The 25,091-nt window shown below is 39.8% G+C and overlaps 3 protein-coding genes across 3 annotated transcripts; 1 reads left to right on the top strand and 2 right to left on the bottom strand.

Moving 5' to 3' along the window:
- Positions 1 to 2,555: 2,555 nt before the first annotated feature.
- Positions 2,556 to 15,633, bottom strand: LOC121193550 (activin receptor type-2B-like). Its single transcript, XM_041055903.1, has 11 exons — positions 15,194 to 15,633; positions 12,912 to 13,119; positions 10,877 to 10,992; positions 10,158 to 10,309; positions 9,834 to 9,977; positions 9,042 to 9,185; positions 8,068 to 8,216; positions 7,732 to 7,846; positions 6,988 to 7,126; positions 6,593 to 6,723; positions 2,556 to 5,090 (listed from the first exon to the last, which is right to left on the bottom strand). The coding sequence occupies exons 1-11, from the start codon at positions 15,243 to 15,245 to the stop codon at positions 4,896 to 4,898; spliced, it is 1,545 nt and encodes a 514-aa protein (XP_040911837.1). The 5' UTR covers positions 15,246 to 15,633; the 3' UTR covers positions 2,556 to 4,895.
- A 2,862-nt stretch (positions 15,634 to 18,495) lies between these two features.
- Positions 18,496 to 21,020, bottom strand: crygn1 (crystallin, gamma N1). The gene is made up of 4 exons (XM_041055599.1): positions 21,000 to 21,020; positions 20,488 to 20,736; positions 19,858 to 20,003; positions 18,496 to 18,631 (listed from the first exon to the last, which is right to left on the bottom strand). Exons 1-4 carry the CDS (start codon positions 21,018 to 21,020, stop codon positions 18,496 to 18,498), a joined length of 552 nt encoding a protein of 183 aa, XP_040911533.1.
- Positions 21,021 to 22,704: 1,684 nt separating this feature from the next.
- ly97.3 (lymphocyte antigen 97, tandem duplicate 3) lies at positions 22,705 to 24,395 on the top strand. The gene is made up of 4 exons (XM_041055499.1): positions 22,705 to 22,794; positions 23,147 to 23,216; positions 23,520 to 23,642; positions 24,092 to 24,395. Exons 2-4 carry the CDS (start codon positions 23,168 to 23,170, stop codon positions 24,196 to 24,198), a joined length of 279 nt encoding a protein of 92 aa, XP_040911433.1. The 5' UTR covers positions 22,705 to 22,794; positions 23,147 to 23,167; the 3' UTR covers positions 24,199 to 24,395.
- Positions 24,396 to 25,091: the final 696 nt, after the last annotated feature.

Consider the following 25,091-nt stretch of genomic DNA (forward strand, 5'->3'; position numbering starts at 1 on the left):
CAGCAACTCTCAAGTCAATTGTAATTTACTAGCCTTTTGTGTCACGTGACCTCTGAGGCGTGTTTTGATTGGCCAGACGGAAGGGAGCACTGATGCCTTTAGGGGCTGGCGGACGTTTTGGAATTGTAACAGACTCAAAGTAAACATCAAATAACATCTCAGCACAACCTGAATGAGTTTTATATTAACTCGACGAGATAGTGAAATGCATATTTATGAAATATAGGTTACATATTTAAAATAAAGGTTCTTTGCGATTGTAACATTTAAAGGGTCTAAAGCCTTCAGGGGGCACACGATGTCAACTGAAAATGGATTGTTCGGATGACCTCTGAATGTGGCATATGGCATCAAAAGCACTGTCTTACAGGTAAATAAAAGAGTATTTAAAAGTTGTGACATTTGTGTGACAAACGTGCCACAGCTTACGTTTTTGTTATAATATGCAGTTGCCACATTCAGGTATTTTTTATACATTTATTTTTTTGTTTGTTTGTTTCAGCAGTGGAATTCTAAGACAAAGATCACTAACCTGGACTCCTGATTTCTTAGCTGAAATTGGGCCTTTATTTACAAAGTTTTCTGTTTAATAGCTTTAAAAAAAGGCACCATCAGCCCCTGATATATATTTGAAATGTTTACTGTATCTGGCCCTTTAATTAACTTTTCTGACTGTGATTTTGTAAATGTATCATCAACATTAATAATTGTAGTAGTAATAGTAATATCTTAATGTATCACTATGCCTTCAAAAATTTCATTTTATAGTACACTTGTTCTGTTTCTGCTCGAAAAAGATTACATTAATTATAGTTAAGAATACAATTATGTAATGATGTATAATATAATCATTAAAGATTAAATACTCAATTAAAGGAATAAGTAAAGTTTTAACGAGATTAGGATCAAAAATTGTGCTAGACTGTGTTTTTTATTTATTGGTCAGGGAAGATTGATCATTAACCTCCCAACTCGGGCTCATTTCCAGTTTATGTATTTAGTAGTAGTTTGTTAGTATTCTAAATAAATAAATAAATAAAATAAACCAACCCAAACTGCTGATGCCACTGCTGCCATCTAGTGTACAAATGCAGCCATAGAGCCCTATGTTACAGATCCTGGTAAGGATTTTTTTTTTTAGGGATGTTGGATGTATGAATACTATGTAGATTATTTTGTACAAAATAAAAACTAAATTCTAAGTGCTTTTACAAAAGCTTCATATTAAAAAACAAACTAACTAAAAAAAAAATATATCCCTTGATATGTTGCTTCTTAAAAGCTTTTTGTGTTTTCAACTGCTTCATCAATATACCAACCCCCTTCTTGGCTTCATTGGTTGCAACTTGTTTTTATGTTGAGGTGATATTTCATTTAAGAGAATATATGCATGAGGGAACAAATGTGAACTGAAAACAAAATCAAATAATTCTATTTTCATGGTTAATCAGTGTTTGTCTTTATTTTAATATACAAAAAGATGGATGTATCCTCATCTACTTTATATTTCTAAGCATTTCAACTCACAGATAAAGTTACCATTCGTACTGTTTTAGTGAAACCAATCAACATACACCACACACCCACACCCCCACACGCACAGTTCACATGAACAGGGAAGGTCACACAATTCAGTCCAACATCCATTCACACTACAAGAAATGAACAATATGTTGACTGTAAATCAAAAAAAAAAGGCTTTGCTTTCACAGGATTCACACATGAAAAGGAAGAAACCCTTTACATTTGTCAAGTAAATATATACACGATAGTTGATATTTTTCTTTTTTTTTTTTTGAAGATGAGACTGACTCCATGTTAGTGTTACTAACAAAGTACTGCATGAGGTAACTGGTTTTTCTGTTCAGAAGAGCTGGGTGTAAGACAGCATTTGGAGGTTCCCACCAATCATGGCAGATTTTCCTACAAGATCGTTGTTTTTCTGGCACAATACGTGAAAGCACCTGGGTCACATTCGGCTTACACACAAAAATTCAACCCACAACATTTCTCAGGACACTTAAACGTGTCCTCGTCAGAACATGATCCAGGTGTAATGAGATGTACTTCATTGACCCACAGAGGAAAACTTCTAAGTCACAGCTGAGTTTAATGACTTGAACTATGATATTCAAATGACTATTGCTGTATAATAAATATTGCTGGACCCTTGGATCACGCGCATGCCACTGTCTACATGACTCCTAATGGGGCTGCATTATCAAAATCAATCAATCAATCATGTGGTTATAGACACGTCGATGATTTCCAAACACTAAAAACACTGTTCTGTATTGATTTATGCTTTTGTTCCACATGTTCTTTACCAAAACGGCACAGGAGCAAGCGTTACAGACCACTGTCAAAAATCACCATCTTTCCACAGCACAAAACCAAGCACAACAGATGAGCCTGTGTGTTGTCCAACGTGGCTAAACACAGAACAGGTCTGAACATCACATCAGCAGGTTAATATTGAGGTAATACTGTTCAAACTGGCATTTCAAACAAGTGGCCAATCACAGAGGCCACCTGCCCCAAACCATTAAGATTCGTTGTTGCTCTTTATTTTTTTTTTTTTGATAATATTCACTAAGCTTTCTGATGCAGTGCTACCTACACAGCTTCTGATCCAGAGGAACTGATACCATGAATCATAGAAATCAGTAACACATCTACCATTCTTGAAAAACACACACACACATAGATATACATACATAAGCTCACTCAGGTGACAGTTTATTAGGAACACCTCGCTAATCTCCTGCAGTCTAATCCAGTCTAATCTCCTTCATGAGGCTCTAATGTTCAGTTTTTGTGGATTCTGTGTTAAAGACATGTTGATTCAACTTCATGATCATTTTGGAGGATGTAGTTTGTGCTGCTGTTTAACTGTATGCCATTATACAAAGAGGTGTGTCTGTTGTTTAGTCTACATAATGCAATGCAGTTAACAGCACCACACACTACAAAAAGTGAACACTTAAACCTGCATGAAGGAGGATGTCTTACAAGTCTGTTGTATTGGACTGCTTTAGTTTAAGCTAGGTATTCCTAATGAACTGAGGTGTGTGTGTGTGTGTGTGTGTGTGTGTTGAAAAAAAAATCCCAGGGCTAGTTGCCCAAATGACTTTTAAATATGTAGAGGTGAAACTGAGAAATCCCTTTCTGTTTCTGTGAAATGAGAACTGTAATGCGCTGATTTTATTATTTTTTTTATAAAACAGATCAGTGTTCTGCAACTGTGTGTGCACGTCTATTTACAAGAATCTGCCTCTCTTCTTTTAGGTTTGTACAGCATTAACACCGTGACGACTGGTCAGGCTCTATTTAAAAAAAAGAAAAATCTCCACAGACAAAGAGGCCCAACCGGCAATAAAATATCTCAACTACTAAAACACAATAAAATACATAACACAACTTGATATACATGTAGAAAAAAGCCTGAGGTACTTGTCAGAATATCTGAGGTCAGTCTGGAGGAGTAAGCAGCTGAGGGCTTACCCAGTCATAAAACACAAAAACAGAATATTAGCCTCACATAATATCATGGATAGTTATCACATGTTAGCGTTATATTAACAAAGAATACATGTACATCTACAAATCCTTGAGTATCCTGGAATAGTCACAGCAGCATAACGGACATTCAATGTATGGTATTCATGTTATGGTACAACTATGGCATTGCATTTGAGACAAAGGCAACCATTTGAGCTCTCCTTGCATGACATACAGTGACTGAGGTATCTGGGGACTGGTGTCCGGCTGAGTCTATTGAACAAACACCCATGAAAATTAAAAACAGACATGTTGCTTACTCAAGTATGGCCCTCACAAGGATAAACCCCAACTACCTGTCCATGGTTCTTACTTTAAAAACACTCTCTATCCATCTCATATCATTTAGTCTTCAAATTCCTCACACTCATGCACGCGGGTGCGCGCACACAGACACACATACATACACACACACACACTCCCACACACATGCTCGCACACACACACACAGACAGTTAAAATCAAAAATGTGTAACATTGCAACTCCAGACAGCATCCGTCAATGCCCCTGGCACTGGCAAAGGAGTAACTCTGAATTTCTACAATTAAAAAAAAAAAAAAAAAAAATCCAGGAATATGTCCATGATAGCTAGCTGGATAGCTTTGCTCTCAAATTAGAGAAAATGTTCCAAAGAAGCCTACTGGATACCTGAGAGGTAGTTCCCCGGGGACAAGACACTTGTCCCAAATCTTCAAAAAGTTCAAAATGTCCAACTGTTCAGCTTCCATTTCAGCTCTCTCCCTTACGATAAAACAGCTGTGCTCCGATTTTTTAAAATCTTTTTTTCAATCTGAGGCATTCACAGGTTTAAAATAAGGGAGCACACTCGAGTTTAAAAATCGAGAAGCTTCGACCCCTGAGGAAGATGAATATATTTTGTCTAACAGTCTCAAAATGGTTCCTCCGAGGTGTGCAGCACGTCGTCCGAGGTTTGGAGCAAAGATTCATATCATTTGGCCACAGACGATCATGACCAAGACAGGAAAACGAAAACAACTCATGAGGTAATAAAAAATAGACTAACACAAAAGAAATACATGAGGTAATGACAACATTTAAGATTTGACACATGGGTGTTATCAGATGTGCCCATCGCATAGCTTATTACTACTTCAAAACTACAGCAGATGGATGTGTTAGTATGATCCGACACTGAAAACACTGAAAACATTAAAACAGAAAAAATACCAGTATTGGGATAAGATAGCAGCTGCATTCAAGTTGCTAGTTGTTTTGTTTTTTTTTTATGTTTTTAAATATTCACGGAGATCCGCTGAGTTTGGGTTTGAGAAATAAAAAGTCAGGAGCTCAGGTGAAGGATGGTGTCACCCGTTCAGGTGCTGGACTCTTTGGGAGGTAGGTCCTCGTTGGTGAGAGACGTCACAATGGAGACAGGGCTGTCTGAGGTAGTGCTGCTGATCATCCTGGCGATTTGGCCGATGCGCTCCTCGACGCAGCCGGCTGACAATCGTGCCTCTGCGTCGTGGTCCCAGCATTCCTCGATGGTCTCGCACATCTGGCTCAAACCCTGTAGTCGCACACCAGAAATCGTAGGAGAGTAAGTTTGTGCTTCTATATTGTTATTTTGTTGAAAGGCAGTTCATTTTGTGCATTTGTTTGGACCCAAACGTTAAGTAAAGATTGAGCAATCAAGATTTTATTACAAAGAATGGAAAATGTCATTGGTATATTGCACTCGGCCGATTTAAGTCATATTTATCAGACAGTTAACAATGACTTCTGTGCACACAAAAGCAAGATCATGGAGTTCCACAGGGTTCTGTGCTAAGGCTGATACTTTTCACCCTATACAGGCGACAATAGCAAAAAGCACCACATTACATTTACATTGCCACACAGACCCATTTGTTTTTATTTATGAAACCAGATAATACCAATCAGGCGGTTAAACTTCAGGCAGATCTTAAAGACATAAAAGCCTGGATGAACTGTAAAGCTGAAGTTATTGTACTTTAGAAAAAAAACCTCAGAAAAACAATATCCAATCACATAGTTATCAGGACCTGTCATTTGCCCAGAACAGCCTTCTTACACTTGCAGAATAATGTGAAAATTAGAAATGTCCTGTCTTAAAAGGGTGTTGAAAAACTAGTCATGCACTTCTCAATGTAAAAGAGAAAAGAGATCATATTTCTCCCATATTAGTTTATCTGCACTGGCAAACTACGACCCACGGGCCACACCCACCCCTTTGTGTGTCCCTGCCCGGCCCACGTGAGGCCAATCATAAATTAGAATATAAATGAAAAAATATTCATGCCGTGCATGCAATACAAATATGTTGCTTTTATTTTGAAAAGCCAAAAGCGTGACGTTTTACGTATGGATGCACGCGGCCCGCGGGCTGTGGTTTGCCCAGGTCTGCCTTACAAGCAGAGCCCTTAATGACCAAGGTCTCCCGTACCCTATTATCCAACAGAATGCATTGCTCTCAAAATGCAGGCTTACTTGTGTTTCCTAGAGTTTCCAAGAATAGAATGGGAGGCAGAGCCTTCAGCTATCAGGGCTCCTCTCCCGTGGAACCAGCTCCTAGCCTGGGTTTGGGAGGCAGACACCCTCTCTACATTTAAGATTAGGCTTAAAACTTTCCTCTTTGCTAAAGCTTATAGTTAGGGCTGGCTCAGGTGAACCTTGAACAAGCCCTTGATATGAATTGAATACAACAGTATATCCAACTGTTCCTGGTCTCTCTCTCACCCCCATTTCTGTCATCTCACCGCAACCCAGAATCCTGCCTGTTAAAAGGGAGATTTTCCTCTCCACGGCTGCCAAGTGTTGGTGGGAACTGTTGGGTTTCTTGCCGCAATATTGTAAGGGCAGAAATCCCTCCCTTTCTCTATGACCCAAAGTTGTAGACACAACTGACCAAGTTTCGGAAACAACAAAAACATAATGGATTCATGGAACCACGACCTCACATGACCAAGCTGCCTTCACTGGAAAAAAGGATGCATGGCATCCTGGTATTGCTGCTGAAACTGCAGGAGCCATTCTTCCACTGTTACTCACAGGATGTTTGAGCCAGCACTCCTTGATGACTGGACGCATCTTCTTGTGCACGACCACATCCTGCAGATCCTCCAGGGAGGGATGCTGGCCTATTTCATCCTCAAACGGCAGCATGTACTCGCCAACTGTACCTGAGGAGAGGCAGTGAGGCCACAGGATGGAAAGCATTACACAGAGGTCAAGTAAACAGTGCAGGATTTGGATTTTGAAAGGATATAGCAAATCAAAACTAGTTCTGTATTTAAACAGTAACTTCACCCACATTACACCTTTAGCCTGGATCAGATGACTTTTCCAGACAAAACGAAAACTAATCCTTTGTTTATTAGGTCAGCCTGAAGCACAGTGACCTATCACCTGTGGGTGAAGCAGCATTCCTGCACTGTTTGACTCACCGTCGGTCTCTGAGCAGCGGGACACCAGCTCCCACAGCACCAAGCCCATGGCGTACATGTCTATCCTCAAGAAGGAGTCTCGTTGGAAGTTGATGGCTCCCTCTAGCACCTCTGGAGCCATGTAACGCCTCGTACCCACCTGGCAGAACAATGGATTTGAGTGTTAGTGAGTGTGTGCATCAAAGTATTTTCTAAAGGGCACTTAATGCTACGAAATTAATCTGACACATGCAAGTGGTAAAATAATGAGTAAACAATGGAAACCCAGCACATGCTGTCATATCAGTTGGCAACATTTTTGAAGAAAATGCTGTTTTAATATCTCCATCAAGTTTTATTTAACATATGTAACCATGAGCTCTGGCTCTACTTAAGGAAGTCGTTTCCAAACTTATCCTGCTACCCTGCTGGTTGAATAAACAGTTTTGAATTCTTTTCACAATGAATCATTAACACCATCTCTCTCGTCTTACTTACTGTGTAATCACTGACAATCGTTTACATGTTTAATTTTGAATCATACTGGGTTTTTAAGCTATTTGGCACAGATGACGAGAAAAAGATTACTCAGTGTGAAAAACACTCTAAAATTAAGTTGAACACAAATATAAATCCCAGTAACTGCATATTCACTCCTCTCAAGTCTGTATTTAGTAGAAAAATTGTAAATTGCCAAAAATAAAGGGACAGTTACTTGGACACGCCTCAGAGTGACAACGTAGAAATAGTGGAAGTTATTCATACCTGGCCATGAGTGTCTCCTGGAGGTTTTCCTGGTTCAAATCGTACAGCAAGCCCAAAGTCTCCAATCACTGCAGTTAAATCATCTCGAAGCATCACATTCTTACTCTTGAAGTCCCTGGGAAGATGATTTTAGAAGTCATTACAAGGCTGTAATTACGGAGACGTTAAGTCACACGAATTAGCCCATGATTTTCCAGGGTGAAAATAACTAAATCAAGCACAACCAGGAAAGTGCACCATTAATTTATGGGTAGATCTAAAATCAAATGCAGTCTGGTTTTCAGTGTAGTGAGCGCAAGACTCAGGAAAGCCAGAAGGAGTTTATGTTTCTTCTACCTGTGTGCAATAGTGGGTTTTGGCCCCTCTCCCTTGTAGCTGGGAATGTCCTCATGGAGGTAGGCCAAGCCGCAGGACATGGTCTCTGCTATGTGACATAGCTCACTCCAGGTCACAGTGTTACCCTTCAGGTGGTCTGTCAGTGAGCCCTGCACGTACACAAAACACACAAAAGGTTCAGGAACAAGGATTAAAAACTGCACAAGAATCGAATTTTTAATCCACCTCTTAGAAGCTTTACTGTTAGTCAGAGTACGAGGAATTGGCCAACCATGACCCTGAGAAGTGATGCTGGATGCACAAAGGAGCAGGAAAAGATTCTTTCAGAATCACCAGGGGAGTCAAAATTCATACACTACAGCTTAAAATATCATTACAACTACTGATAGAAATGGAAACATTCAACCAAACAGAGATGACACATGCATCCATGGAACTAAGACATTTAACAGTAACTAAATATGTTTGTGTCACTGCGATGGATTAAATAAAAGGGAGCTATAAGGACATGTCTGAGAAGTCAGTGCACAAATGCAGTGCTATGTAATACAATATAAATGCTATAACCACAAAATGTAATTCCACATTTGTGTTTAAAGCGCTTATTGTTTAAGACAAGACCAATGAACAGAATGTTTTGGTAGCCTTGAGGTGTTGTTACAGTTACAGTTTTCAATACTAGAAATATTTGACATAAATGCCTGAATTATTTTTACACATGCTTAAAAACATAGAGTGTATAAATCTAAGCGAGACAATTCTATCTCCTTAAGGCATACTGGGCACTGCAAGCCCGCCATATGTAATAAAATCCTATCTTTAATAAAAGCTGTGAGGGTCTTTTGTTGAGGTAAACAAAAGGCTTCTGCCAATACTGGAAAGTAGTTCTGGTCAACACAGAAGCCCTGTACCTCACCATGAATTTGCTATAGGTGGGTATATATGTGTGTGTATAAGAGTAGACATTCTCTCACCCTCTCATGAAACTCTGTGATGAGCCACAGCTCCGTCTCAAGGTTGGTTCCATGTTTTTCTGCACCGATGTAACGCAAGATGTTTTCATGTCGCATCCCCGGAGTCATGAAAATGTCCCGCTCATTCTGCCATGACTGCTTATCCTATACAAACACACGCAAACCAGCGAGTTATGTTTAGGTCCTGATGATTTCAATAAGCCTGTGCTTATATGTTACACAAAGCAGGCAGCCTCAGTTTGTGCCTCTTATATGTTAACATCAAATTTAAGTGACTGCGCTAATCATCCTTTTTATCCAATAATGTACACCTAGTAATCTCTCTAAGAAACCTAAAGGTAAGAAATGTATTTAAGTTATAATAGTATATACTGATGTTACTTTCCAGTACTTTGTAGTTTCATACAAACTAACACTTTTGCTTGTTTTACAAGAAATGGCAACGACATATGTCATTCGTGGCTAACCGGATTACAGTTCAGTCACAACTCGAGAAACAGGTTGAAAATCTTTCTTATCGTGCAACAGACGGAATATTTCATCATCCAGATGGTGAGAGGAGTGTTTAAGGATTCTGGGAATGTCTTCAAAACAGCCATAAGTGTTAATTAACAACTTTCTGGGTTTTTCAAGGATCGCAAGACATATGTTTTTCTGAAAATCAGATGCTCATCAATGTGACTAATATATAATGTTAATACATGAGTGGCACAAACTTGGACTATAAAGCAGTGCTGGACAGGATTTTTTTTTTAATTAAACAAATGCCCTGAATTGATATTGCTGTCGTACCTGAACAGGGAAGATCTTTACAGCAACATATTCGCTCATCAATTGGGCCTTCCAAACACAACCAAAGCGCCCCCTAGCTTTGATTTCCAGCAGCTGCAGAGGTTTCAGACCCACCAACGGGGATGGAGGAGTGGGTCCTGGATCCTAAATAACAGACAAGGAAAACATGTCTCACTCTTCTGCCACATCTATCTCAACGTGACACTTACTGCAAAATATTACATGAAAATAACAGAAGAATGGGTAACTAGCATAAACAGAAGCAGCTAACATGGTTGATGAGCAGAGAGGGAAAAAGCAAGATTTGATTAAGGCCAGTCTCACCTCGCTAAGGTCTACATGGCCATAGGGAGGTTTGCGGTGGCGGTACATCCACAAGGCCAGAACAAGGGCCAGGGACAGCACACAGAGAGGCAGCAGGGAGTACACCAGGACATTGAGCAGGGACGGCACGCGGGGTGGAGGCCGGATTTTCACTGTCAAGGAGGAACAGAATAATTACAGCATGTCAGCTTTATGGCGTGTAGGTTATTAGCCGCGTCACAAATGTCCCTCACAGACTGAGACCTGATTTCAAAAGAGCAAGGTAACGTTTTATCTGGACCGGCCAACCTTGATCGCGGGCTGAAAAATGATTAGAGTCTGCCGAAATACAGCAAACAGGCAAGTGACAGCCTTTCAAAAACAACATTCATTTCCTTGGCACATACATGTCAGCTGATAACCAGTTGTGGAGTGTGCAATAAAAGACAATGAATGATGACATATCATGCACATAAAAAGATGCTTCAGTCTCTCATTGATTACAAAACACATTAGATTAAAAATATTTTTTGACTGTGGCTCTTGTATACACAAAGCTAACAAGGAATAATTTAGCAACATTTAAAGGAAATAAAAAGTCTGTGTAAAAGGGATCATAACACAATCCTGATGTTTTTTTACTACTAGACACAAGGCTAAGCTTAACTCCCACTAATCGGAGGGGAAAAGCAAAGACCTATTTTTGCTCGTACTATATGTAGGATGCATTTGCTGCTCACCTCGGTTGCCACTGCCAATCATATCAGGAAGGTGGGTGAATCGTTCATTGCAGTAGTTGCCCTCGCAGCAGCAGAAGAAGACCTGAGGGTTTTCCTCCATGGAGACACACTCTTGCCTAAAACAGCAGATGACACACACTGCGTTATTGCTCCGATTACCCAATGCTGAAACAAGATACGCGTCAAACTGTTTTAATTATTAAAAATAGGACCAAAATATCATGACAGTACAACCAACAGAGCATTTAGAGATCTAGATTTTAACTTGAAGGACCAAGCAGGTGAGTGTCTGACTCTTCTGCTTCTGCTGTACATGAACTCTTAAATGAGAAAGTAATATTTGCCCTATTTATTGTCTGGACCGTCTCTAACCTATTCACTCCTTGGGGTTGGTTCCAGGCAATGCATGAGCCAACAAAAATGACATTTTGCAGGATACTTGAGTTATCAAAATCTTATTTTATTGAGAATATACTAACTTATTATTCTTCTCAAGTCAGCAAATGTTCCAAATACAGAAGAACCACAGGATTTCTAACACTACACTACATGATTGCAGATCTCTGCTCTGTAATACAACAATTAATCTTTGTGACATTGCCTTTTAACTTACTCTGCCCACCTGTTCATTGCCTTTCACTGTCTGTCACTATTTTACAGAGCTTTTCACTCAGATTAAACTGACTGGGAGCAAATTTACTTTTCCAGGTCCCATTACATTCTCTCTGTGGTTGTAATTACAGCCAACAGCACTTCAGGCCGAAGCAATTTCCCTGGGAACAGTCAACATATTTGCAGCTGCATCTAAACCTACAATTTGTGTGTGCCCCATTCTAGCAAAGCTTTTTTAAAAACCAGCTTTTGATTTAATGTGATCATCGTCAAATAGCCGCCGCGTCACACAAAATAGTTGTCATTAACTGCTATTCAACAATTCCAGTCTTGATCCTGAAATACTCGGGTCAGTCTCAAAACTACTTTTACATTAAGCACTAGAAAGGCTGCCAAGTTGACAGCTGTGTCAACTAGGACCGATTACTGCGGTTCTCTTTTCTCAAGCTTGTGCTCGTGAGTCACCAGAGGTCTCCAGCTTGTTGCTGTGGCTTGAATATTAAAGACTAGATAGTTTGATCGTGCCACACAACTCTGCACTGGCTGCTGATAAAGGCCAGTGTCAAATTCTCCTCCTGACTTTTAAAAAAAAAAATCCCTGAGTGGCCTGGTGCCTCCGTATCTATCTGCCATCAACGGACTGTGGTCACTGAGCTGCAGGCTACCTGGTTATTTCCAGAAGAGTAAATGGGAGCTGTGCTGATTGTCGGGCGTTTTCCCAAAATAAATCCCTACTTGAGGAAATCGCTTTCTCCTTCTCATACAGTCTGGTTCTATCAAGGCTTTTATATCAAGATTGACAACTTAATTTTGAAATTACTTCAGTCTGCCCTCAACCTGTTGGTCTGGCCTCATTTCGTTTTGAGTCACTTTTCACACAAAAATGGTAAACATTTGTTGGTATCAGCTTCTCAAACATGTATATTTTATGCTTTTCTCTGTTTTATATCATTGTAAACTGAATATCTGTGAGGATAATAAAAATGAGCAACTGGAACAGGTTACCTTGGGCTCAGGGACACTCCATGTTTGCATTTTAGACTGTTTACGTTTTGCCATTTTAGAGATTAACCGATGATGAAAAATAATCAGGAGTTGCAGCCATGTGTCATTTTCTTTTTAGCTTCATGTGCAGTGTGTAAGTAGTGCCATGTATATTTACATGTGTATCGAGACAAATGTTGGTGATAAAGAACTGTAAATACATTTTTTTCAGTTGACTGGCTAACTGACAAATTGTTTCAGCATTAGATCTGCTATTTCTGTCCCTGAAAATGCTCCAGGTCAGAGAAATAAAGGTGCACTGAACTACATGAGGGCATTAAGGCTATTGTACTCACTGCCAATCACCCTGGGTATGAACCAGATACCTAAAATATACATGCAAATGCACAGTGGTGATGACCGCACTCAGTGCCCTGACCTGTCATAGCAGTTGAAGTCGTCCAGCCAGCAGCCCTTCTTCACCAGCTTGATGGTCCCTGAGGAGTTGAGCCAGGAGGCATAACAGTGCAGTCGCTTGTCCTTCTCCCCCTCACAGCGCTCGAAGCCGCTCTGGTTGGTCCTCTCCGTACGCCAGTTATCATTGTAGTACACACACTCCCGGGTCTCTGCTTCGCCCAGACTGTACCCTGAGATGGACAGAAGGCCTCAGTCAGCTCACAGTGTAATGAATTGAAACTATAACGGCGGAAGCACAGACATATGGCGTAGGATCCGTTCAGTGCCACGAAGAAACATCTCTGAGCAGAGCCTCTATCATCACTCTGGCACACGGCCAAGTTTGGGAGCTCTCTGTAGTAAAAAAGGGAGTTCCTCTGGGCTAAGAAATTGTTGCTGAATAGTAGTTCAGCATAATACCATTCACTGAAAAACCTTTTCAGGGAGTAACAAGTAAAAAAAGGGGGAAAATTACAGAATGTAATTAGCAATAGAAGAACAATAATCTGCCCTGCTGTGGTATAGAAACACACACCGACGTGCTGCTTCTATAGATAAGGACTCCTGCGTCCTCCTGGAGTATGACATATCTGGAAAGACAGATAAGACCTTCTTCTTTATGGGGAAACCAAGCCAAAATGTAACAATAGCTGTCAGTCTCCTAATGCTGAATTCCTTATAGAGAAAAGCTTTTATTATTCCTCTAAGTAGGTTTTATGTTGGACGCAGTCATGCAACAAACAGGCGACATGTTTTTGATAAGTAAAGCAGATAACACATACTGTACATGTCAGTCACAATATCTTGTGGACATCCGTGCTTAATCTTTGTTCACAGAAAAAACAGTGCCTGTCTCTTTAAATCCCTGCTTATAGGAGGCTGCCCATCCCCCAGTGCTACCCCCACCAACCCATTACACACACACACACGCACACGCACACACAAGCACACATCCACTTACACATACATGCATTTAGTTGTCTAGCAGCATACAATGGACTTCATTATGGCATATAGGGATGTATGCAATGACCAAACATCATGCTCATTATTAAGGAAGGAAGGTAGTAAGGACAAATCACACACACACACACAACACACACATACAGTGATGCTCAATGCTCCATTGAGCCGAGATGGCATTTCTGATATCTGTGGTCACATGATCCGGGAGGACTTTTACTACAAGATCATTCCCTAACCCCCCCTCCCTCTGTCACTTACTGAGGCTTACACCACAACAACATGAATTCTGGAGAAGCAGCTTACTATACACTCCGAGTCATAATCTATAAACCATAAAGGCATTAGCCACATCGCTATTTGGCACACAGGAGACAGCTGTGCCTCAATGAAAATTTTATAACAGTTCGAAGAAAAAAACTAAAAAAATATATTATGTGACAGGAAAGTGGATTTTACTAAACCAGGGCTGGTGTGTGTTAATGTCTGAGACACAATAAAATTCTTCCATATAAGTTGCAAACGCAGGCAAAAAAGCCAAACAAAAGAAAAACAACCCTCATGCTCAATTTCACGTGGTACCAAGTCACAGGCTTTGGAATCGGAGCTGTGTGTAACGGTAACCTCAATTCAGGGTAAAGACCTGACTTCAGACGAACAGCTGATGTCTCTTCAAATCAAACACCATTGATTTATTTAAAAAAGCATAAGAAGAAGAAGCAGAGGAAGTGTGGCTCTTGTTCAGGCTGTAACCACAAAACAAGAGTGCAGACCTGAGATGTAGCCTATAAGGTTTCAGGATGTTGATGCAGCTGCTGCCTTCTATTCCTGCCACTGTTAAGAAAGGCGAGGGGGACGCAACAGTTTTAAATTTGGATAAATATATATATATATATATTTTTTTTTTACTCCTCAGCATTAAGTAAAGCAGCATTCAGAGACACTGAAATGTCTTTTTTTCTTTTAATTAAAAAGAGTACCAGCAATTGCTTTAATAATTATCCAGTGGAAAATAGATGTGTTTAAGGGACAAACGGAGAAAAGGCGATTATGTTGCAGAGAATAAAATCCCCACTGCTGAACGATCCAGCATCCACTGCCAACAAAGTTTACACAACTAACAAACGTAAACTCGCTCGCAGGTCGAAATTTCGAACGCAGACAATTACACACACACATATATACATACATACACACACACAAAAAAAAAACGTGTGTCTGCCTCGGGATGAACGACACCGATTTAAAAAAAAAAGGGAGAAAGAAACTGTTGCGATTTCTAAACCAACAATAGCACCTTACCTGCGCATAAAGTTCCCAGAAGAAGTGAACAAGTCAGCCATGAAAAAGACATGTTCCGTTTTAAATACAGGACAGAGATTTCCCCCGCTTTCCGTCGCGAACATTAAAACTCAGGTTGTCCAAAACATCAGTCCAGGATCAAAACGACCACAGGCCTTCGGTCCCTCCAGCAGTCTGAACCACCACCACCACCACAACGCGTGTCAATAGCCGAGGCGGTGCAACAATGTTGCAAGAAAAGATAGGAGCGATTTAATTGCCTGCCAGGATCGTTAGTCCGTTAATAGGTGCAGCATTTCGCGTCGGGAACAGGATCCAAAAAACCGAATGGGAAGCCGTTGAACCATCCGAGACGAAAGCTCGGCGCTTTTTTTTTTCTAAGGTTATTCACTTGAATAGTAGCACCGCTGCGTCGGGAGGTCGGTCGGGGTTTACATGCATGTTACTGATCTGTGTCCAAAATGGCTTCTAAATGGGGAATGGGCTGCAAACAGGGAAACCCGGATGTGTAAACACAAAGAGGGGAATTCAGGCAGCCAGCGAGTGACCTTAACGCGACACCGCAGATACACGCCTGAATTGACTTTATTTTCGCCCCGTGTCGATCATTTTCGCTTTATTTTAATCGCTTAGACCCTTGCAAACGGAATGGGAGGTGTTGGTGGGAGCTGTGTGCTCTACACGTTGGTATTTTGTCCCGGTTCCAGCTGATATAACTCTTGCACTTTCTGTCGTCAGAGTTGGTATTTTACAGTCTACTTTTCGGTTCTTACCATTTGGCCCCAGGTTTAAACGATAGTTTTTTTTTAACCGGTTAACGCTGAATTCACCGGTTTCGCGTACGGAACAGTGCAGCACGTTTGATTTTTTTCTTTTTTTTTTATAATATAATAATACGAAGAGCTATTGAAATAGTGTGCTGCAATAGTTCAGTTACGAAAGAACAGATACATCACCCAAGGCAAAGTGAGCCGTAGGATGAGCCAGGCTAAACATAGAGACTGTGTTTATTTATTTTATTTAGAGTAGTGTACCAGTACAATTAGCCAGCACTTAACAAATTCATAATCTAAATGTGTTAGGGTTTTGTCCATATCAATGTGAAAAATATCTCTCACAGCCCCATGATAAATTCTTAGGGTTTTTTTTTTCTATCTGAATGATCTTTTATGCATAAGTGGCAGAGCTAAAAATAGCTGACCTAATTTGCAGTAACACGATACAATAAATGCTATTTAAAATTTATTCGTTCTAATTACTCATTTCACCACCGCGCAGGGGTAAATATAAAATATATCTCACACAGCAAAAACCAAAATAGAGCAAACCAGGGTTTGCAAACCAGCCGCTAAGCATTTTTATTCTTATCACAAAAAAGGAAATAGGTGACAATAATTTCCCCTCATTTCCAAATATGATATTCTTTCAGTAGTCTGTTGATGACTAGTCTGTGACTACTTAAATAAAAGATGTGTTTTGTGTCAAAGGATTGGTCAGTCTGCTCACTCTACAAGTCTCCCAGTCAACACAGTCACCTCTAAAAGTATTTCCCTAAAAGAGTTAAGGTTCAAATTCTTCTCCTCTGACTAATTGGTATGCTTCCCTTTTGTAATCTCCCCTCTTAAGAAGTTCTTATCTCCATTAGAGCAAGTAATCTAGGTCTCTGAAACAGAATAGTTGCCTACAATAATAAAGTATCCTGGCACGTAGTTTGCTTCATAGCATTTAGGGCTCACTTTTTCAAAACTGAGGTCCTTTGTGTTAGATAATAAATCCCATCATCACGGAAAATCAACAGTGACATTGTTAAAATGCCATTAAGCCTTGCTCACGGGTCCCTCTCTCGTTCTTGTCTTTGACATCCAGACTAATGGCATGTTGGTGACACCCAGCCAATTCGTGCAGCAAATGGCCTAGGAATAAGGTTAGCTATAGGTAATCGCTGTTAAACTAGTGCCGTTGAGTGTAACTCAAGACAAAGCATTTCCTCATTAAGCTATCCTATATTGACCCTGTAACTCAATAGAGGCCATGAGCGAAACCTTGTAAAGATAGATGTTGTGTTGTCATGACAGTTGGGAGAGAAAGCACACGAGTGGCCATTAGAGGTCCACCAGCCACAACCATGGTGTGACATTCCTAGGAGAATGAGAGAACACGGGCCGAAATGATGCAGTGGTGCTTTAAAAACACGAAACTATGAGCCAATGGTGTAAAACGCCATTAAATGCAAGACACACCAGCCTGTCTTCACTTACACTGCATTGTACACAGCATCAATACGCAATGCGTACATGCTGTGTGTATAATGTGCTTAAAAACTGGAAATAAAATTGTTGGCTAAACTGGATCTAGTTGGATGAATTCCAAATTTCACAAATTGATGAATGATTCAAAATTTGTGTTTATGCTCCTGGGTTTTCTTTTTATGTATCCAAAAACATTCCAATATTTTTATGTGTTTTTGTCGTTGCAGCTGAAAGTCTCCATTGTGATCACTTTGAAAACCCTGAGGTGAACGTCACGACTTCACAGTAAAATAGATAAATGACACTAGGTGGTAGCAGAGCTCCCTGGGGCAGGTGCTTATACGGCTCCAACCTGTGCAATATCTCTCTTTCAGTCTTGATTTATACACTGTATATGTAGAGAGGATACACAGTTTCTGCTGTTTATTGCCGACTGCCAAACATTCATTTGTATGTGGGAATGTGTGTGTTGCAAGGCTGGGTGACTGCTTTTTGTGCCTTTGTAAGTTTTTTAATTAAGGCATTTTGTTTTGTTTTATTGGGCCACACATTTTTTTTTGTTTTGTTTACGATCAAAAGATTTTAATTTCCCTCCTAGATAAATGAAATGCACATCTATCTGTCTGATAATCTGTGCTTAGTGGTATCCAGAATACATCATATAACTTGGTAATGGATCCATTAGTATGAGGAAAAGCACAGCACTTAAAGGTTTTGTAGTTACGGTACATAATAGAAAGCAATTACCTGAATCATAGCCTGCAGCCATTTCTACAATGAAATGTGATGGTTAAGTTGGGAGTTTTACACTGAGTGAGCATAAAAGGAAAAAAAGAAAAATGGAAATAAGATTGAAGATACTGTAGGATCACTAGTTTATTTCAGCCTTTGAATAATTCAGTACAAAAATAAAACAACAAGCAATGTCAAACATTTTCTGCATCTTTTATTATTTTACGGCCCCACAGAGTCAGCACGAGATTACTCAACAGTGTTTTTCCTCAGTGGATGTTTTCCCCCTGCAGTCACATTGTCAGTGACAGAGAGATGGTTTTAAAAATAGTTTGCCACCCTGCGAACAGACTGGATGTTGGGGTTCTCTGCCTGCCACTCCATGTGGGCGCAGTAGCTTCCTCTCTCCACGATGTACATGCGGCCACGGTAGTTAGGCTCCTCATACAGCACCCAGCTGTTTGGAAAAATAAATAAAAATAATGATGTTTAAAATATGCAACGTTTAGTGCAAGGAAGGAAAGAATTTCCCTATGGGGATTAATAAAGTTTTTCTGATTCTGATTCTGATTCTGAAATAAAGCAAAGCGCTTTTAGGACTTTTGGGCATATTATATGTTTTTAAGAAAGTATAGAGAGTGGAGAGATGACAATGGTCAGTACCTTAAACCCTTTGGGCACCACAACACTGAGATTTCTGATACCACCCCAATACAATGAGGGTGCACTGAAGTTTGTTTGCGGGGCTAAAACTGTAGAAAAATGACTGTTTAGTGAAAATTAAACAAACGATTTCCTTTTTTCTTATTGTTTTTATTTAATGTTATTCTGTTTATCTTGCCTTGAGTTATTGGGGGAGGTCTTCGGATAATCTTTTAGCTTTTTACCTGTCATGCACAAGTTTTTGTTTACTTTGAATTCATGTATATCTGAGTATATGTAGCCTAAAGTGTTTGTTGTATGTTATATGTATTATAATAATTGCTTTTTTTCTATCGCAAAAACAAATAGAATAAATCACAAAGTTGCTCTGAATAATCCACAGACCTCACTTTGAACTGTTTACAGTGGAACTGCTGCTGCTACTTTTTCCATCACAGAAATAGTCCTTATTAAATCTGCTGACAGTGTGTTTAGTGATCCCTCCAGAGTAACAAAGACACTATTTCTTGAAAGCAAAGCTGCTGGTAAAGTTTTTCAATGCAGTTTTTCATTGGAGGCTTTAAGATGGTGATTATATAATGACAGCGTCCCTGACTTGAGGATGGTTAGGGACTTGTGTTGCATATTTTCTCTCTCTACACATTTCCTGTCTGCTCTCTACTCCTCTACTCTCTACTTAAAAAAAGGCAAAGATGAATTAATAATAATATTTTTTCAATGCAGTGAGCATCACAGACAAATCTAATTTTGTCCTCACAGATGGATATGTCATCTTCTTGTAAAATATTACTAAAACTATCCTTATGGTTAAATACCAAAAGAGGCATGTGAGAAAATATGCCTTTTGTGACTGAGGTGACCTCACTCTTTAACAATTTGCATAAGGTCACACAAGTGATAAAGTTCACAAAGGTGCTTCCATCAGTGAAGTATAATGAACCAAAATATTCTAGCAAATGTTGAAAAGTCTTGTGTGTTTCAATCATGTTAAACCAAATCACTTGTTGCAGAGACACATACGCTCCATCTCCGTAAACCTTGATGGAGTTGATACAGTTCTTGGTCAGGCCTCGTGCTTGCAGAAATGGACAGTCGTCACACAGCTCCACACACTGGCCAGTGAAGTTTTCTCCCTCGAACAGCTCCATCCTGTAGTGCTCGCCATGCTGGGGAGGATAATGACATGCCAGCTCGCTGAGTCATAGCAACAGTGTTCGGCTTCACCTCACTGCAAAGAACCAAGGCCTTCTCCATGATGTAACAGGGACTGTGCTGTGTGCACAAGCACCTATAGAAATCTAAAGGTTATAAATGTGTCCATGAATGACAATATGTATAGCCCACAGTCTACAGTGTGTCTGAAGTTCATGAAATGTGTTGTTTTCTCTCAGCTGATGGTTTAAAAACATGGTGTGAGAAGCTATAAGTTCCTAATATGATATTACTCTGTGCTGCAAGACTGAGCCGTGCATCATTTTAAACTCAAGGCATTAAACTTATCCTGACTTTGATTTGTCTCAAACACAGATGTGTACAAATGAGGCCACACATATGCCAGTGTGCTAGGCCTTTTTTTTCGTTCCTTTTTTTTTTTTTTTTTAACCATCCAAATATTTGTCTGTCCCTGGGGTCTCACACACACACTCTTACCATCCGGATTGGCCTGCAGGAGCCCATGTGATCATTATGGGCATTCCAGCGCTGGAATTCAGGGTACTCTCCATGCTCCAGAATGTACTGTTGGCCCTTGAAGTCTGGGTGGTCGAAGCAGACGAAGGCCCCGCTCTCCACACGGACAGAGTTGACCCTGTTCATGAAGCCTCGGTCCTGAAAGTTGTCGCAGTCGCTGCAGATCTCCAGCTTCCTCCCAGTGAAACATTTTCCCTCATAGAACACAATCTGTTTTTTTTTTTTTTTGCCCACAACAGTGAAGATTAAAATGTTTATCTCCGGACAGACACTTGCTGCAAAAACAATTATTTCTGACTAACAATGAGCTGTAGATAATCAGAAAGATGTCATTCAACACTGATAAATGTATCATCTGAGGCTGGACCAGTCATCTACATCCCTGTTTAGTGTGATTGACTTTTGTTTGTGAAACACCTGCATAGGTTTTGGAAAAGCCCCCTCTGTGGCTGCATCCTGTTTGTGGTACTCACCTTTCCTGAGTACTGAGACATTTTCCACTGTTAGCTGTTCCAAACTAGTCACACAGTATAAAGCGTGGAAAAATTTGGACACGCAGATATATATGGCCAACAGAGAGTGTGGTGGTATCGCGAGGCCGAGGCAACAAAAGCACAACAATGGGGGGTTTAGACATTTTGCCACATGGACAGTTTCCCTTACATGTGCCAGTGCTGATATTGGACTTTGGCTCTAGACGGCGAAACAATAGAATGAGAGAGATTTTGCTTTGATTGGGCTTTGAGCGTGATGTTGCACCGAGTCTGGGTTGCAGAGTAATATTTGGGTTGTGTCCAGAGGAGGGGAGACGAGGAGCAAAACAAACACAGAGAGGGAAAGTCAAAGCGGAGGTGAAAGGACATGAAAGACCCAGTATAAATAACAAATCTATCTTCTGACAAGTTGAGAGAGTAACTGGGAAAATGTGGAAACAATGTGGTGTGGTCCTAGTTGATTTTGAACCACTTATCCATGTCTGTGAGTTTTTCATGGCAGCGGGGTGAACATGGCAGCCCAGATATCATACTCCAAAGCAGATTTCCCACCAGCTTTTCTTTTTGGATGCTTATATGTTGTTGTTTCTCTCCTGCTCATACAAAGAGGGTCCCTGGATCAATTTAGACCTTGGCCTATGAAACTCTGGGAGGAAACTCTCAGTAACAACATCAAACTCTAACAGGTTTAAGGTTGAGCAGGTGGAGCAGGATACAAAACAGATAAAACCTGTTTTTTCATCTCCTGGTGTACAGTAGCAGGGATAAAACACACTGTTTGAAAAGACTGAAGTGGATTTTTACCGACCAGTAAATACAGCAATGTTTGGATTTTATATTAAAGCAGCTATTCAAAGCCATGAGTAGTGCAAAGCTTCTGTCTCACATGTGTAGACTCAAAAATCACACAGATTTTTGCTCAATAGATGTCAGTCATTTTATTTATCATGGTTTTTGTGTTTTTCCTATTGAACACACTATTTGAAGGAATTAAACCTGAAGAAGTATTCAGTCCACACAGGAGACTTTAAGATTTAAAAGAAATTCTTTTTCTTTTTTATTGCTTGCTATTAAAGCGTTAACAAGTATTTTTTCAGTCAGCCAGTCATTCATGTATTTGATCAATTTTCTTTATATGTTTTGACTTGGACATAAGTAAAACTGAATGGAGGTAATATCTCCTTAAGACCTCTGTAAGAATTAGAGGTATTTACCTAGACTATATGACAGCTGTTGAGTTTTGCAGCCTTTCCCTCTCTTTCATTCGTTTTAAATTAAATACTGTTTCAACTGAATTCAGACTATGGCTTGTATTTATTGAGTCTATTCATGCCTGGTGTCAATGTTGGTTAAGACCACTGAGGCAAAGGTATTACCCCTCATATAGGTCAGGCATAATCCACCTAAAACAAACATACTGTACCTTTGACTAACATCCTTTGTCCTCTTAAAGTTCACTAATTTAAATCTTTATCCAAGTCTGGGACAAATGCATGCATTCATATTTACAAAAGTCTCATAAATTATATATGCAGTCGTGGACAAAGGGTGGACAGCTCTTGCATAATTCAGGAATCTGAACATTGGGAAACTGTAACCCCTGAACACAGTGTACCCAAGGTGAGTGAGGTGCTGAGTATATAGACTTAACAGAGATACACCACTTAATGGAACGTTACCATGACAGGTTGAAGTATGAACCAGTATAAAAAGAGGAAAAGTCGATGAATAGATCTCAGTCATTGGCAGAACCCAAGACAGGCAAATCAGCCAGGTATGAACACACAAAGCAGTGTTTTCTCTCTTATTTGAGTTATCTTATTTTGTGGGTTTAACCTTTTCAGTGCTATTTTGAAATATGTTTTAAAACAATCAATATGAGCTAGAAATGTTTTCCATATATTTGCTACCAAATGTAAATATCACTGTCCATGAGCTCAGAATTTGTTTAGACTATATATTTCAATTCAGTGCCTTAAAATTATAAGAGAATCACCTTTAAAACAATCTTAATAAAGTAATATCTAACTCTAAAACATTGTACAATAGAGGACATGCCATGAAATCAGGATCTCTCAAAGTACAGCACATATTGTATAATCAAATCTGTGCTTTATCTTTCACAGGCTGAATTATTGGACAGAACAATGAAGCTGTTGGTCTTGGCTTTAGCTGTGGCTCTGCTGTTTACAGCAGGTGAGTCTATCACTGATTCTCCACTGAATAAACACAACCTCTGCTGCTGTGCAACAGGGAGATCTGCTTTCTCTTTTACTGCACAGGAGCACAATCACAGCAGCTCTGTCAGAAACTCAAAGACAATTCTTTTCACTTCGCAACAGATTGGATGAGTCTTATTGAAGATGTCAAAGTAGTTATATGAAAAAGCAGTTGACTTACTCATGACGGTCAGAGCACAGCATCACGCTACATGTCTCTATCTTCTTCCTTTAACATCTAAACAAAATCAAAAAATCGTCTTGCTGTTTTTGTTCCCAGGTGACGCCCTGAGCTGCCACCGCTGTGTCCCCAGAAAGGCCGGAGGAACCTGCGAGCTCACTGCAGAGACTTGTAAACCAGAGAAGGATGGCTGTGCTGCTGCCAGGTTCCTCAGAGAACCACGTAAGTTTCTAAAAAACACTCACACTATTCCATCATTTAGAAATACATGGACTCAAGGCTGGCCGTACATAAACTACAGAAAAGCATAAACGTTATCTTTGCTGTCAATCCTAGTTAAGTTAAAGGAGTTTTTCACTGAAGAAAAACAGTTGTATGCATTCCATAGAACCAAAATTAGAGGTCAAAGGGCATCGATGGTGAATTACGTTAATTGCTTTACATCAAGAAAGATTTGATAGTGACTTCCTTAAAGTGTCTTAAACAGTATCAGGCAGAGTAAACAGAAAGTCAGCCAAATGTCAAATAACTGAAACTGTCAAATGTTTGTTAATCGTGCAAATATGTGAGAATACAGCTGTTCAACAGCGAAATGCCTCCTGCATAATAAAAGGACGCATTTTTTTAAATCAAAAGCCAACCTTTTTTTCCCTTTTTTTTCACTTTCTTAGATGGCCAATACCAGAAATGTATGGCTCTGTCAGACTGCGAAATGCTGAAGATGAATGCCTACATCGATATAAAGTGCTGCAGCGATGACATGTGCAACACCTTTTAAAATTCAAGATAAAAATTCAAGAATTTTACAATGTATTGGAGTGCATTCATCCCCGCGTGACTTCTGCAGACTGCAGCTGCTGAAGACAGCTCCCAGGTGTGAGCACATACATGATTTTTTTTTTTAGAAAAAAAAGGAAGAAAAAGAAAATAAACACTGTAAACCCCTTGCCCTTGCAAATAAAAGAGTTTGAAAAAGAGCTTGTGTCTGTGCTCATTCTCATGTTTGAGAATCTTTGAGTTTTTCAGTTTCTTTTCAACTGCCACATCAGATCAGTAACAAAGTCTGCCCACCATGACCCTGAGAAAAAAGCAGGAATCAGAGGATCCACATTCAGGAGATACAAAATCTTATAAACGCTCTCATCTCAACAGCTGGTTTATTGTAATGGCCATATCTCAGGTCTCTTAAAAAAAAGTCTCTCAATGAGCTTCCAATAGGATTTAAAATAATTCTGTTATCAAATTTCTAATTAAAATGAGAGCAAAATACATCTCTGACTATCTTTTAGTATGATGGACCATCTCAGCCACTCAGAGTGTTTGTCAACTGTCCCTAAATCATTAGAAAACACAGAGAGAAAGCAAGTTTGAGTATTCCATTCAATGAGGAGAGGGAGTAAGAAGACTGCTCTGGAGTTTTGAGGTCTTGGGTTCAATTCTGAGGCTCTGCGGTGAATTGTAAAGTCTCAAATATGCAAAGACTCAAGGAAAGAAGGGTCAGTTGTTGGACCAAACAGCTCATGGTATTAAAGTACTCCTTGGAAGATTTGAGGATGAGAGTTTGAACCTTGTGAGGCTCAGTGTATGTACATGTATCTGTTTAACTTAACTACTTATAGAGCTTGACTCCCTCTGCTGTTTGAACAGAAACACTTGAGCTCTATTTCTTAG

The sequence above is a fragment of the Toxotes jaculatrix genome, chromosome 14, assembly GCF_017976425.1.
Source record: "Toxotes jaculatrix isolate fToxJac2 chromosome 14, fToxJac2.pri, whole genome shotgun sequence".
Taxonomy (NCBI): Eukaryota; Metazoa; Chordata; class Actinopteri; family Toxotidae; genus Toxotes; species Toxotes jaculatrix.

Bases quoted from the DNA above. Each gene is read 5' to 3' on its own strand.
- LOC121193550 (XM_041055903.1), bottom strand. From the start codon at position 15,245: ATGTCTTTTTCATGGCTGACTTGTTCACTTCTTCTGGGAACTTTATGC. The intron at 13,120-15,193 runs GTAAGGTGCTAT...TGTCCATCTCAG, and splicing joins TCTGGGAACTTTATGCGCAG to GGTACAGTCTGGGCGAAGCA. The intron at 7,127-7,731 runs GTATGAATAACT...TTGTTCTGCCAG, and splicing joins CAGGAGACACTCATGGCCAG to GTGGGTACGAGGCGTTACAT.
- ly97.3 (XM_041055499.1), top strand. From the start codon at position 23,168: ATGAAGCTGTTGGTCTTGGCTTTAGCTGTGGCTCTGCTGTTTACAGCA. The intron at 23,217-23,519 runs GTGAGTCTATCA...TTTTGTTCCCAG, and splicing joins GGCTCTGCTGTTTACAGCAG to GTGACGCCCTGAGCTGCCAC. The intron at 23,643-24,091 runs GTAAGTTTCTAA...TCACTTTCTTAG, and splicing joins CAGGTTCCTCAGAGAACCAC to ATGGCCAATACCAGAAATGT.
- crygn1 (XM_041055599.1), bottom strand. From the start codon at position 21,020: ATGTCTCAGTACTCAGGAAAG. The intron at 20,737-20,999 runs GTGAGTACCACA...AAAAAAAAACAG, and splicing joins TGTCTCAGTACTCAGGAAAG to ATTGTGTTCTATGAGGGAAA. The intron at 20,004-20,487 runs GTAAGAGTGTGT...TATCCTCCCCAG, and splicing joins CCTGCAGGCCAATCCGGATG to CATGGCGAGCACTACAGGAT.